Below are 15866 nucleotides of genomic sequence, written 5' to 3' on the forward strand. Positions count from 1 at the left end.
TTTTTTTTTTTTTTTTTTTTTTTTTTTTTTTTTTTTTTAAATTTAAAATCTTCTTCGTTTATGATTGGTGGGCAGAAAAACATAGTGCCATAAAAAGCAGTCAACATTCATTAATCACACAACATTTTATCCATTTGTATATGTATTTTTCTTGCAATTTTTGAATTCAAAATACAGACAAGTGTGGCCCTCATCACCGTTTGATGAGTGAGGTGCAACTGTATAAAGTTATGTGGTTAAAAGTAAGATGACATAAGGCCATAAGGGCTTGGTTGATGACATATTTTTAAATAAAATATTTTGGTGAATAAAATTTTCAAGTAAAGTTGAAAGCATAATTAATTTTACTTTTAAAAAAAACATGCAAATTTATAACTAAAAGTAAAAATGATAAAATTTGTCTTTCCTTTCTCATTATTTCCGATTAAAAGCTTGTCGTTCGCTATAAGAAACACTTTTTAAAACTCACTAATTCTCGTTTGTACCGACTCAAATTAAAAGATAAAGTGATGAACATAAGTTATGAAATATTTGAAATAAGTTATTTGGTCAATTGAGTCTTTTATTAATGGTTAGATAAATAGAGTGCATGCGGTTACTATATTTTGGATAAATTTTAATCTTTGAAACCGACAATGAAATTAAACCTGAAATGCAAAACGCCAAAAAGTTGTCGGCGGCATCATTCATCATCTAGGCTATTCTTGAAACCTTTTTAGTCCATACCATATATGCAGTTATGCATGCACCAAATGAAACTTGCATCATATTACATCAAATTTAATTTTTAGTAAGAAATAGCACCCAAAAAAAAAACAATTTTGTTTTTTGTTTTTCTCAAATTTACAAATAGGCCGAGCATAATTTTTGTACTAAAAGATCACATGTTTAATTATCATTAAACATCTTTCGATCGAGCCTAGACTATTAAATACTTGCCTAGCTACAATGCAATGCACTAGGAAGTAGACACCAATAATATAATCTAAATTCGAATTGAATTGAAGTAGATAGAGGAAAGGCTATATGTAGTTAGGGCATCATTTTTAGTTTAGCATGTATACATATTTGTGAAATCAATGGCAGCCTTTTGAAGGCCTAAAGTTGTACATACTCATTTCAGCTTTCTTGCTTTTCTAGTATACTAGTTCTTACCTACACAAGCTAAAATTTTGGACCACATTCCGGATTATCATGGTAAAATCAACTTTAGTTTCTTAAATGAGTTGTTGTACTTTAATGCCAAGTTTTTTTGTTTTTTTTGTTTTTGTTTTTTTTTTTGTTTTTTTTTGAAGAAAAATCCCAAGGATCTTTCCGATTCTTGCTTTGAAGTTTTAGTGAAGGAGGTAAATCGCAGAAAGGAAATTAAGAATCAAACCCTAGATTTTGCAGTTGTTAGCAAAATAGAATTGTTAATACTTTTTAGATTAATTAATCAGTACTATCACCAAGAATACACAACATTTGACTTGGTAATTACAATGTTATGAATTTTTTCAGTTTGAGCATGTCAACTATGAACAACCTAGACATGTTTACATCTTTGTGGTCCTTTGTCGACTAGAGTCACAAGGCATGATTCACCCATAGCACACCTTCAAATAACAACTGCAGACTTTTCCGTAAATCAAATAATACACACCGTTAAATATTTTCCGTATCCCTCCCTTTCAAGTCAAATAATACACTTTTAAGTCATGGATGTCACAATATTATAGTAGGACTCAAATCACTCAATGCCTTATTTTTGGGTTAAGAACTTAAGAAGCCTCACATCAATGATCAATCACAAGGTCAACAATTAAGAGACTAAAATGTCATAATCCTACTCAACTTGGGATGATCATGACTTGTTGCAAATATAATTAAGCCTATATATCCTCAACTTAGGCAAGAATGCTAGTCTTTTCTAGTGCAGTTTACTTCTCGTGTGGTTTATGACTTATTACACAAGAGGAGCGGGGCGAAGGGTGCATGTGGTTGAAAAAGACTTATTGTAATCTTTCATTCTCAATGGATAAATTACTAATTTGTATAACTTTTTTTTTTTTGAATAGTTCTCATCATTTCACCAAAGAAAGGAAATTGATACTCAAGAATTGTAGACTATAGTACTATACCACAACAAATACGAAGATACAAAGTAAGAAAATACTATAAGCACCTCTGTGAAATGTTCGACTAACCAAAATATTTGTAGGGCATGAGGCTGGAATCCAGTGCAGAGTTCCCTCAAGTTGGTGTGTATCTTGTTTATCAGTTAATACCGTTTTTCCTTTCCAACTTTATTGCCTCGTAAGACTTCATTACTTCCTTAAACTGTGCTTCAGCAATCTCTGTACAAGGGTAGATATGCGAGTCAATCATTTATGTGCATACAATTTGGGAATGAGATTTAAGAATTATTTTGAATGTGTACCCACCTTTGTTATCTGGATTCTGGTCGGGATGGAACTTCTTCGCCTTCGTCCTAAAGGCAATCTGCATCAGAAAAGGAAAGCAGCAGTAAAATAGATCTTGGATGGAGCTCAGAACCAGGCATCAATGTCAATATCATCAGATGCCAGAATTCATCAGTCTTCTAAAACGTCAATATTAATCACCTGCTAGATAAACCTAGAAGTGGCAATAGCATCACCATTTTTAGTTTTAGTTTTTTTTTGTTTTTTTTTTCTTTTTTTCCTGCTGGGCTATAAAAAGAGAAGGGTTCTCCCAAATATCTTCTCTCCCTAAAATAAATAGGATGGGAAGAAATAAATTACCTTTATTTCGTCATCCGTATACGGTTTTGTCCTTGACCTGCTCAAAGAGCAATCAAAATGTCTAAGTTTTGGATACTATTGACTCTGTTACATGTAGCATCTGTTCATATACTTTCTCAACCTACTGACCCTACTGAGGCTCGAACCCATGACCTCCCACTAGGGAGAATCACTTCATGCCGCTTGACCACAAGGCCTTTGGCTACTCCGTAGTATTCTAATTGGCAATAGATGCGTGTTTTTTTTATAACAGGGTTATGCTAAATATTACATGAGGGTAAAAAGAAAAGCATATGCACGAGAATTTGAAGAAGAAAAGGAGCCAATTTGAAGAATGACTAATGAATGGGATGATCGGTGCTATAAGGCCAAATGACCATTTTGTACCTGTCAAGACCCAATACGGAATAGTGATGGGACAATGAGTAGCTTGTATTTGCCTGATGAGGTTCCCTGAAATTAGTTCCCTGGTATCTGTATGACGTATCGGCCTTCCAATACCAATCGTTCCTCTCGAAATGTTGATGATATGCACCCCCATTTTCTGCCCATCTCTCGTAGCTTTTTTTGTATTTATTTCTCTCTCTGTTGAAAACATTTTGCATGCGACGTATACGCTCCTAGGTAACCATAAAGAATTATTCCAATAGAACCATTACTTGTTAAGTAAGCGTAGAGATACCTAATAAAGATCTAAAAGGGGGATGGGGCACATAAACGTGCCAACAGATATATATATATATAAGTAGCGGTATTATATATAGTTTAATCTTACCACTCTCTCCATTTCCTCTTCATACTCCTCCCGCATCCTCCGATTGTATCTCTTCCACGCTTCCTCCTGATAGTTTGTCCTGTAAGAACCACTGCCCCTACGCTTCCATGCTGACTGTGACCTGCTCAGCTTTTGCCATTCAATAACATCCACAATCAGATTAAGCAAAAATACTCGTGCTCACCCCTCCACTCCACTCTCCCCCCACCCGTGCAAATCGCTCTTTTCCTTTCCTCTCTCTCTCTCGAGGGAGTTGAAACCACATAATACGGATAAGTGCACCTCATTGAAAAGAAAGGCAATAGTTACCTGAGAATAGAAATCGACAGTCCATCGCAATTGAGTGACCTGCCATATTTCATAAACCATAAGGATAAAAAGAAAGCTTCCATACTAAAGCTTGTAATAAGTTTTTGAACAAGACTTCACCGGATCAAGTGTTCTATTGTATCTCCACTTTACTTCAAGGCTATTCCCAATATCATACACAGGACAGATGTATACTTGGTAAAATTCAACCAAACAAATAATAATACTCTGTAGTAGGCAAATAGATAATCCCCGTAAGGCTACACAATAAACTCGCCTTTAATTCATAGAGTTGATCATGATTCATGTTGTAAAGCAAAAGTTCAAGCAATGCCCTAATTTAGTAAGTTACTACCTATGGTGTATCCACAACAAAAATGGAGAATTGTATCTATTTAGCTAATATTTTAGGAAACCTGCAGGCATTACCCGATGAAACCAGCTTATATTTTGATCAAACCAGTTACATCCAATGAATGAGTATCATTCCAAACATTTCCATTGGATCATATACACACCATATTGAAAGTTTGAAACATATCTACCTCAAAACTATATAGTTAGAAAATTTTCTTAGCAAACCCAAAACCTTAATCAAGATTATCTGGCAATAACACAGCTTAGCTTATGTAAAACTCAATAAAGCCAATAACTTTATGAGAACCAAACAGAGATACCACAAAAATAGAAGTAAAAAATCAAAATTCCATTGAAGAATAATGCAAATACTTTCTATAGAGCTTACGGCGAAAGTGGTGGCAGTAGCTCCGATTAATCCGAAAACAAGAATGCCCCAAAGTCTCATGTCCTCCTCCGATTTCGCTGGCCCTTGATTATGGCGAAGCTCGTTCGATTGCGGCCATGGATTGCCCCCATTTTCCCTCCCAGCTTCCTCCTTGCTCATTATTCTTGAATTAATAGCGATTCACGGACTCTTCCTCAATCGGGATTGAACCTGGAACTCAAATGCAAAGGGGGCAACCATGCTATCCCTAAATTGAAATTGGGTTTTATTTTCTTCTATGATTTTTATCGATTCGAGATGAAAGTCTCTTCTTCACCTGTAAACGAAATCCGCAAACAGCTGATAGCTTATAGCTGGTTGGTTTAGCTAGTAGCTGATGATTGATTGCGTTAACTGGTTTGATCAGCTGGTTGTATTAGTAAATTAGTTGTTTACTAGTAATTGATTGAATGTAAAATGACATTTAAGGGTATTATTATTATAAAATAACAAACACACTACCCATTTAAAAGTAAATCCCATTGATTTTAAATGATAAAATAGTCAATATACCCATTGTTCCCAACCAGCTGATACAAAAAGCTACATTCATTAGTTTTTCAATTTTCAGCTTATTGGCCCAATAAGCCATTTACCAAACACTTCAAAATAACTTATTGGTTGGTCAAAAAACTAAATTTGGTCAAATAAGCTAAAATTTGACTTATAATGCAGTATGTTCTGTGAATTAAGTAATAGTTGAAGGACCTAAGTGTTAACATTTTAAAGTTTAGGTACTTCAGTTGTAATTAATGTTTTTTATGTTTCGGGTTGTGGACCTCAAGCATTAGATGGGCTTCTTCCATTTAAAAGCCCAATATGTTTTACACAAATATTTTCATCTTCAAAGCACAAAGCCCAACATGATAGTGACCCAAGCCTCTAATTGGGATTGTTTATTGACTCAGTTAAACGAAAAAGGTTAATAGATAGTTTTCACAGTCTGTCTTGTGGCTCTAAAAAAATTAGTTTACTAGCCAACTTAAATTGGAAAGGTCAATAAGCAATTTTCATTGTTTGCCCTTGTGACCTTAAAAGGAAGTTGGTTCACTAATCTGCTCAAATGAAGAAGAGTAATAACAACTTTAACAATGAGTTAAAGTTGAATCTATAGCAATCAAGCCAATTGAAGTATTGAATCAATAATATTCATTCTAGACTAATTTCACGAACCAAATTCATAATATCATTTATTTCTGGATAGGAACTCAATAAAATCTTTTTTTATTCTTTCAATAACATCCACATATGTAGAATATAATAGGAAACTTCCAAAGTGTCGTTTCCATTATTTTTGAGTCTTCATGCTTTTGCAATCTTCAAATTTATTTATTTTTCCAAATATGGACTCTTGTAGGAAGCATCTAAGGAACTCATTTTTAGATTTTAATTTATAGCCCTTAAGCCACCAAGTGAGCCTTCTAGCAACATATTTAAATTTCTTAAAAAGTTGAAATGTATTCATACTAATGTGTAAGCTCACGTATTTTTTTAATGTGTCGCAAAGTCTCCTTCGAAACCTTTAAAAATTTTAATTTTCTCAACCTCAATTCATGGGTACACTTTAGAAAATCAATTTTTCATTCACTATTATCTATTTTGAATGTATAATACATCAAATTTATCCTCTCAACTAGGAGAATCCAAATTTACATTGACCTACCAAAATTTAAAGTAGATCACATATACTCAAAACAAAGTCTCAAAATGGCTACTTAAATGCCATTTATGCTAATTTTCTAACCGATTCAAAACTCAAAAGTAAAGTCAGATCTACTTATACTATTCCATAGTACTTGTATTAAAAATATGTCAATATGACATTACAACACAATAACTAACGTACCAAACACAACATTAACAACTCGTTTTGAGATAGATTTGTTGCAAACTTCATCTATTCGTCTCATTATATATTTTTTGAGATAAAATGAATCAATAACCTAATTTATAAAAATAAAACCCACAAGCTAATTAAGTGATGAAATGAGATAAAATTAAAGCTAGAGAATATATAATGTTATAACAATTTGATGGGAACACTATGATGGTTCACACAAAGGTATCACAGACAAAAAAGACTTTTGAATTGATAGGGTTTATCCAGCAGTCAGTGTGGTCATAAAGTGCAGAAAATGCACAAATAATGAGAGCAACTGTCTGCCTCATCTCATCTCATCTGTCTGTCATCATCACTTCTTCTTTTCTCAGAAAGCAACTTTGACAAGATGATATATATGATATGATTCACCACTCAGCTCAGCTCAGCTCAGATCTTCCATTTAATTTTCATCTGATGGTCCATGCATGCAGTGCTGCCCATCTTCTTCCTGTAGCAACTTGAATTGGGGCCCCCAACCAAGTCAAGTTGCTGCGGAAAATTTAAGGTTTTGTCAACCACTTCACCAACATTCGCACAATGCATGGTTCCATTTCATTGACATTTTATTGTTTTATTGTACTCAACCTACACTTAGACTCTACACTCTACACTCTACACTTGAATTGTGTTGAATATAATGTTTGTCTAACTTATTAGAGGACTAGCTAGCTGCTACCTAGATTTAGTGTGATAAAATAGGATCTGTATATAATGAATGATCCTTAATTGAATGGGCATATAGCTGAATTATATATAATGAATGATCCTTAATTGAATGGGCATATAGCTGAATTATACGTTTATGTTTTATATATTATGTGTTTAATATGATTGTTGTTAATCAAGAAATAATTTAGTGAAAATATTCTAATCAAATTGTTCAGGATGTTGATTTGTTAACTCTAAAGTTTCAAATTCGATTCTTAATGGAGCGACTTATAGACCTTCTTAATTTGAATCGGTCAATGTTTACATCATTGTGATTCTTTGTTGACTAGGCTCACAAGACTAGGTTTACTCAATGTACATTCTCGAATAATGATTGTATGTTCCTATCATCACTATACAAAAAAGTTACTTAGTGATTATTTATTCAAGAAGTAAATATTTTTTGTTAGGATATGATTGAACGAAATAATTTTTAACGTTCAATAATAATAACAATATTTAATTTTCTTGCGAAATAATAAGTTATACCCAACTGGGAGGTTACAGGTTCGAACACCAGTGGTGTATTGACTTTTTGTGCTTCAATAGATTAAGAAATTATATGTATGGATATATATTACAAGTCAGTAATATTAAAATATACAAAATTTACATGGCAAAATAAGAGTGGATATACAAATAAAAAGAAGAATACAACAATATAAAGAGTGACATTTTAATTAAGAGGGACACCACAATTTTCTCTTATTATTGTCTAAAAATAATGTTTCTCTATGTATACTCTTTTTGTTTATTTTTCTTAAATTATGGCCGGACATGACATTACAAGTTGATGATGTGTAATTCACTTGTAAATGAAATAATGGAAAAATATTTATTTCTCATAATGGGATTTGCTATAAGAAAGATTATAATTGTCAAATTGACAAATTCTTTTTCTGGGAATATCATTTCATTCCAGACCTATTTCACGAACCATATAGTTTGCCCCGGATGATGGGAAGCTGCAGGTTTTCAGTTCATAATAAGGCATCATCTTGACATCTTTGTAACGCCTTTAGCAATATATTTTTCACCAAGTAGAGTCATCAAAGTTGGCTGATAATGCTACCTTGGTGTTGATATATTCTTGTGGATGATTACCTATGTATTAATTCGAGGTATATTAGGCTAGATTGTAATGTCTTTGGGTTGTATAGTATTAATAAAATCATTTGGATTGGGTCATACTAATTTTTATTTTTTTTTGCGGTAATTTGAATTTATTATCCCATCACAAGTAAACTTTTTTAAAAATTATTTTCACCTCAATAATACATGAATAATGATGAATCTTGTATGGAGTATTTAAATTTACTTAGGTAGTTAGGGGATGCTTGGTTGGAATATAGGAATCAGAAAAAAAAAAAAACCTCAATAATTAGAATAAGTTTTGGGAGAAGTAAGGGGTGTTTGGTTTATGGATTTACACACCAAAATGGAATCAAAATCATAGTTAGTATTTGATCTGACAACATTTTAAAATATAAGTATAAGATTTGAATTCCGACAGCCTAGCTAGAGTCATTAAAAATATCAACCAACTGACCCCCATTCCAATTCCAATTCCAATTCTTTATCTTTAATAAACCCATAATAAGGCAAGCACCTCATCAGCTCCATATATAAATTCCATGATACAAGCTAGCTAGCTAGATAGCTCTGTGAATGTGATGTAACAAGCAAATTGATACCATACAAGCTATATGGACCCTGACTCAGCAATATATTATTATCAGCCAGATTTTCAACTGTCACCCTGTATCAATTTAGCTACTAGACAAGCAGGATTTTCAATTCCATGGATTTATATTATGATACCATGTATCTTTAATATAATTCTCTCACATAGATTTATCTCTTCACGTTTTCCTCTTTCCATTTCCTTTTGTTTCTTATCTATAAGCTAAGGGCCTAGCTTGCCATTTCTGGCATCCCTACATACTATCACACCAACCAATTTAACCCGACCGGCCTGGATCACCTTGCATGTGATGTGGATAAACAACACTAAACCGATATTATATCTGCAAACTCACCAAACACCCACGTTTATCTAGTTTCAGTTTAATTAGTAGATAGGGGACAAAATGCAATAATAATTGCCTCCATTTTATCCGTCTTTATTAGTGTTATTGGATAATTAGTTTTAATTACAATGGATATGATGATAAGAGTAGATAATGTAGAAAGAAAATGAAGATGCGAGTGAGTAGTGGAGCTTAAAGGAAACTTGATCAAGATGGTGTGACAACTATAGTGAGTAGCGAAGTCACGTTTGCGATGTACAATGACAAAGAGTGCGAGAGAGCTTATAAGCTAGTTCAAATTGAATGGTGTGTTCAATTCCGTCTTAATTAAAAGCTCAAGTTGATAGTCAGACTATGCTGCACATATATTTTATGTATGTATTATATGTTCAACATACCCTCTCACGTGTACGTGCAGGTTGATTAATTATATTTTTATGGGCTCCAAGCAATAGGTTGCCCATAGTCTATTTTTAGCCGGAAACATGGAGATTCAAATTCATAACCTTTTGCATGTGGCCGGTTGACTCTGATGCCAAGTTAAATATCTGTACTGTCTCAATTAAAAGTCTAAGCTAATAGTCTCAACAATGCAAATTTAATTACATGCATGCTTTGCCAATATGAAACAAATGCTATTTAAAAGTTTTAAAACATTGTAATTACTGAGTTAATTGTTCGGGTCAGTTCAGATGAAGTTGTCCTTTAAACCGAACATGCCCTATCTAGCCGACATAAGAGTGGAGGTTGGGCAAGCATTAGGGCAGGCTATGAGCACATGTCCTCTTTGCATAGGAACACAATAGCTAGTGGATAAGTGGCTGGCTAAGCTAGTATTCTCCCCTATAGGCACACTCAAATAATTAAATCCCTAAAGCTCAAATGCTACACATTTAATCAAACGTGAGACACCACGTTCCAATTCACGACAGAAAGCTTATAGGGCAATATGTATATATGTTCCAACATTTATCGTCTTTGATTGGGAGAACCAAGCCTTTAATTCTTTTTCGACAAAAAGTAAAAACAGTAAGCAATTGGCAATTTCTGTAGTGTACTTGGTTTTCCCAATTTTGCATATATTCAAGCAGCCATTGATGACGACGACGAAAACAAACAAAAAAGAGGATCTGACAATTCCCATGAGATTAACAAAGGCGTGTCTGATAAGAAACCACAGAAACCTTGTATGTGCTATTTCACGTGCATGATGTGGAAATTCTGTAGTGCCCTTTGGCCGGAGAATATAATTTTTTTTTTTTTTTGATACATTAGATTTTTTAGGGACTAATTTTAAACTCTTAGAACTTGAATTCATGTCAAGAGTCACTGCAGAAGGTAAATGCACTGTTTGGTAAATAGCTGTTAGAGGTTATGACTAGTTAATAACATTAGTTGATTGTAGAAATGTGTTCGGTAAATTGACTGTTAATTGATAGCTGTTTGGTATAATTTCTTTTCTCAAAAAGCTAATTGAAAAAGTTACTTTGAGCTTTTTGAATTTTAGCATTTGGAGTTAAAAAATTGATTAACCAAACACTTATATTATTTTTTTTAACCAAATCAAATAGCTAAAAGTGGTCAAATAAATCAAAATTGACTAATAAGCTAACTATTTTACCAAACAGGGCAAAAGTATCTAATTTAAGAGCCTAAAGACCCTAACTCAGCTCTAGTAGGAGAACCTTAACTCTAAGAAGTTGTTGGTGGAAATTGAATACCAACATTACTATTGAAATGCTGAGTTTAAGTCAAATGATCGATCACTTCAGCTAGTACAGCGTGTCCTGTGGAATATAAATTGGCCAGGAGAAAGTGGAGTTCAATCTTTTTGACTTTTGTTATATTGGTGCAGTAGTTTCTGCTAATCTGCTCTAGTCCCCGCCAGAAGTTGAGTTCCATGTGAAGTATACATGCGTGGTCTCCTCCCATCCCCTGGCATGCAATTCAAGAATGCATAAAACAAAATTAAAGAGAGTATGATCTATAATATCTCTTGGGTTCTGGACCCCTATTAAGGTACTAGGATAAGCTATCGTGGATCGGAGAACGACAAGGCATGACAATAAATGGAGAAAAGTATTAAATGTTGTTTCATTTAACAATTTTTTTATTTTTTTTTGGTGAAGACTCTCTTTCTTGCTCCCCTTTCTATAATTAATGGAGGGTATGAATACAACATTATCAATATTTACAAGGAGTTGATTCAAATTAAAGAGATATCACCCTTAGATAAGGGATCTCAACTCATTGCCTCATGTTTGCTCTTGCACCGTGATACGGGAGGAGATACGCGATACTATGAGAGTGGTTTTGGTACTTGAAACATCTCCCAAGAATCATGATCAATACATTGTATACTTCCTATATTTAAGGCCAGTTTTTCTATTGCATCCGATCAAGGAACACCTAGTCCTCACAAATTATATTGTGGACCATGGTCCACAATGCATTGTGGACCATGGATTATGGTTGATACTGCAGTTGTGTTGAACTGATAGTGCAATTGTGTTGAAAAGATAATGCTGTTGTGTTGAAAGAAAACTGCAGTTGCGGGGAACAGAGACCGTTCATCCGTTCAACACAACTGCAGTATCCTTTCAACACAACTGCAGTATCAGTTTAATACAGTTCCAGACGGATGACACGACCTCTGTTCTGCGCAACTGCAGTTCCCTTTCAATACAAATGCAGTATCCGTTCAACACAACTACAGTATTAGTTCAACACAACTGCAGTATCAACCATGATCCATGGTATAACGACTGCCTAGTCCTAGTCTCCCACTTGCAATCCTTAGAGAATGACATTCCGAGAAAGTTCTACATTTAATTGTGACTTATTATGTTTTTAGATATTGAATTAATTAATTGTGTTTCCAATCTTTCTTATTTCAATTCATTATTTCATTGGAAGAATATAATGAAAAAGAAAAAACAATGAGTACTTCCCTTACCTTCTTTTTCGGGTCAATTATTATTGCGTGTTTAGTCAGTAGGAGAACTTTTTATGTCACTAATGCACTGCAACATTGAGACTTTTTAGTTCACTGAAAAGCTAGATAGGCAAAACATGGCATCTGATCCCCTCTAAAGGTAATTGCACTACAATTTAGGTGGTAAATTATACATAAAGATGAAAGATTAAAACCTGATAATCACCTACTATGATGAACTCATTGTGAACATCAAACGTAGGCTCTCTATATTAAAAAGTCGTTGAATCACAGCGATTGATTTATCTATCTACTATTCTGATCTATCTGGTCAAATTAAAGTGTGGAACTATTGCATTAGTTGAGGAAGGATGTGATATCTCAAAAACAAAAACAGGAGTTAAAAAAAGAGTAACCTCATATTGTAAGTGGGTTCTCTATTTCCTCTTGTGAAAAGCCAAGGAGGAGAAGTAATGGTAATGGTGCGAATTCAAAATCGTTAAGACATGGCCTTGCTTCCATAGACTACCAAGTGGCAGGCGCTGGTAGATTTTGGCATGGCCAACCCACCGGCCATCCACTGTTGAATTATCCGCCTATCCATCTGTCACGCCGCACATACAATGCAACCAAAGTCCAAATGTCCAATCAACAAATGCAATACAAAAATTAAAAAAATGCATTTGTAAGTACTTGAAATATTGGGGAAAGAGCCAGACTTTGTGGCCTTCTGGTAAAGTACTTTGCCTTTCCATTTTTAGACTTTGTGACATTGAATTTCAACTTGTGGCACAGATACTTGAGAGCTTTGTGTCCTTCATCATTTTGGGACAAATGAATGAAGAACCGAGCTAGGTTTTTTTTTTTTTTTTTGAGGCAGGACATGCATTGGTTCTCAATGAATAGGGATAATGAACCAAAAAACTATTCGAGCACATAACTAAAGACGGCCATTCGAATTGACCAAGACTTTAAATTATTAGTTATGAAGTTATTATTATTATTATTTTGGTTTTTTAATTGGTTACAACTATCTTGATTGTGGAGGATTTGGCGGGCACTTATACTTGGGGGTAGGCAACAATTGGTTATTGGTTATGAAGTTAAAAAAGTGTGTATTATTATTTTTTTGAAACACTCATTATTCTTTACAATGTAATATCTGTTTTATTCTTTTCTCAATTTTTTTCAGCCAAAGGAAGAACCCTTCCCAAAATTATAGTTCAATTAAGTGCATGCTCGAATCTCTCGTAATTAAGTACCGGCTCCACAGCTTTATAAAACTAAGTACGAGTAAGTAAATAGGCGAGGAATCATCAATATAAGGTCATATCACAAAACGTAGTACAAGTAGGTAAAGGTATCATCATATCAGTGCATGATATATATATATATATATATATATAACTAAATTGCAATCAACACTAATAAGCTACAATTAACCGCACCAATTAACAAGATTAATGTAGGGGTCATATATTGTGGTGTTAATAAGAGTCTCTATCTCACTAATATTTTAATTAATGCGGCATATATATGAAGATTAACATGATATGATGATGGGTTTCTTGAATGGGAATTGAGTAGAAAGCTTTTATAGCCATCACTTCACAGCAAGTTCTGGAAAAGGAATTAAAGGATTAGATTGACCTAGCTAATGCCGTGGAGTAAGAAGCAGACATGTAGATCAGATAACATCTTTTTATCACATGCAAATTATCATTGTTTGTATGTTTGGTTCAAAGGGAATAAGGAATTCAAGGTTTCAACTATCTATCTATGTATATATTTGCTAGCTCCATCGTATACGTGGAATTCAATTCGACGAAATAATGACATGCACGCACATGATTTGGATAGATATATGGTTTTTCTAAGACCCATTTACGTGCCGCAGGAATGCAATATCTAATAATAACAATAACAACAATAATAATATATCTCTACTCGCTGTCCCCAAGCATGATTTGATTTAGAGAATCAAAGGATATGATGGTCCATCCTAACTAAAAGTTTAAACTCCGTATACTATGCCTAACATGGATAGGTTGCTTGCCTGCTTGATCTCATGATTTACAACAGTGGAATATATGAAAAATATCAGAGTAAATTAGATATTTTACAAAAGATTTGCCCTAATAAAACATACTTAGTTGTAATAAGTTTGAATCTAAAACTTAAAAACCCTTTACAGCTCATGCCCTGAAGACAAATACGTGGATGAGTAAATCATGGGATAGGCTTGAAATGCTTGTTATAAGTTTTGTATTTTGTTGTAGATATTTAGCCCTACCTATACTATTAAATTAAATTAGGAGTTACTATACATTAATTAATTGCATGATTGCATTTGGCATCTTAATTTGGTTGTTACATTGTTGTGCATGATTAAAAGATCCTAGTGTAATGATATAATTCCACCTCTTCCTACAAGTAACAGTAGTTTATCCGATCTTATCTATTCTTTAAAAAAAAAGTTAACTTCATTCTAATTTAAGTGGAGATCGGAAGTTTAATTATCCTTACCAACACCCGAACTTTTAAATCGTCTGATCATAGCCGGATAGTTTGAGAGTTATGTATATGCTTCTTTTTAATATATATTTTTAGAGTCTTATAAAAGAAAATATTTGTACACCTTATTGCTTTGGCATGACTAGGTTACTCTTCTATAAATAAGCAACAAGTGCACTACATCTTACCCATATATTGTTTCTTTCCTAGTTTTCTCATAGTAGTGTTGGGTGGTCTTGTCCTTTTGGTTTCAACATTCATAAATTTTCTTTGGACATCCATATTTTTGCATAGACTAGTTTGAGTGGAAATGTTGGCCAAAAAGGCAACAGACAACTCACACAGCCAAGAGTCTTCCTACTTTATGGGGTGGCAAGAATATGAGAAGAATCCTTATGATGCTATGGATAATCCATCTGGGATTATTCAAATGGGTCTTGCTGAGAATCAAGTGAGGAATATTCTGCCCTTTTTTGGCATTTTATATATGCATCTTTTACTATACATTCCTATGTTCCATTATTGTTTCTTTCCTATGCCCATGTTTTCCCATACTTACAACCTTAGTTTCTCCTATACACAATTATTGTCTTGCATGCATTTGTCTTTTATTCCACTCCAAGAAAACACTTAAATCCCTATGAATTTCATTTATTTACATATGAAATTAAAAGTTGTTAATAAATTAAATATCTACGAATTTTATTGTTTTACCCCGGAAATAATAAATTTGATTTTTTATTGGGCTATTTGTAAACTAGAAAAGATTATTAATATATATGAAAAAATATCTGGGGTAATCTTATGCATGTCTCTAGTACTTGTCTGATCTCTTGCCAAAAAAATGAAAAAGTTAAAAGTATTTTATTAATTTAACCATATCACGTAATTAAAACATAATAAAAAGAGGTAATATTTAATTTCTCCAAAATTGCATGGCCTCCTATACTCTTTTAGGCATGGTGGCACCCAATTCTTTACTTATATATCTGTGTGTAATTACGCATGCATCATTATCTCACCTCCTACCATTTCTTGCATATATGGTTTGCTAATTTTCTCCTTTTTTTGTTTGTTTTTTTTTTTTTGTTTTGGTGTTTTTTTTTTTTTTTTTTTTTTTTTTTTTTTTTTTTTTTTTTTTTTTTTTTTTTTTTTTTTTTTTTTTTT

General features: G+C 33.3%; 2 protein-coding genes across 3 annotated transcripts in view; one reads left to right on the forward strand and one right to left on the reverse strand.

The window, feature by feature from the left end:
- Positions 1 to 2007: 2007 nt before the first annotated feature.
- On the reverse strand, positions 2008 to 4916 carry LOC116023778. 2 transcript variants are annotated; one of them, XM_031264789.1, is made up of 7 exons: positions 4592 to 4915; positions 3847 to 3885; positions 3538 to 3666; positions 3150 to 3382; positions 2763 to 2799; positions 2424 to 2481; positions 2008 to 2336 (listed from the first exon to the last, which is right to left on the reverse strand). In XM_031264789.1, exons 1-7 carry the CDS (start codon positions 4748 to 4750, stop codon positions 2257 to 2259), a joined length of 735 nt encoding a protein of 244 aa, XP_031120649.1. In that variant the 5' UTR covers positions 4751 to 4915; the 3' UTR covers positions 2008 to 2256. The 2 variants fall into 2 exon arrangements, with proteins under 2 accessions (XP_031120649.1, XP_031120650.1); XM_031264790.1 differs by lacking the exon at positions 2763 to 2799 and having other exon boundaries at positions 2015 to 2336; positions 4592 to 4916.
- A 10093-nt stretch (positions 4917 to 15009) lies between these two features.
- LOC116023713 (1-aminocyclopropane-1-carboxylate synthase 9-like) overlaps positions 15010 to 15866 on the forward strand; it is a 3682-nt gene continuing 2825 nt past the window's right edge. The window contains exon 1 of the mRNA XM_031264719.1: positions 15010 to 15150. Coding sequence (XP_031120579.1) covers positions 15010 to 15150 — 141 coding nt within the window. The remainder of the gene's footprint in view (positions 15151 to 15866) is intronic.

Source organism: Ipomoea triloba, chromosome 6, assembly GCF_003576645.1.
Source record: "Ipomoea triloba cultivar NCNSP0323 chromosome 6, ASM357664v1".
Lineage (NCBI taxonomy): Eukaryota > Viridiplantae > Streptophyta > Magnoliopsida > Solanales > Convolvulaceae > Ipomoea > Ipomoea triloba.

Coding starts and splice junctions, on each gene's coding strand:
- LOC116023778 (XM_031264789.1), bottom strand. CDS start 4,750: ATGAGCAAGGAGGAAGCTGGGAGGGAAAATGGGGGCAATCCATGGCCG. Junction 3,667..3,846: donor CTGTCGATTTCTATTCTCAG/GTAACTATTGCC, acceptor GAATGGCAAAAG/CTGAGCAGGTCACAGTCAGC. Junction 2,482..2,762: donor ATACGGATGACGAAATAAAG/GTAATTTATTTC, acceptor TTTCTGATGCAG/ATTGCCTTTAGGACGAAGGC.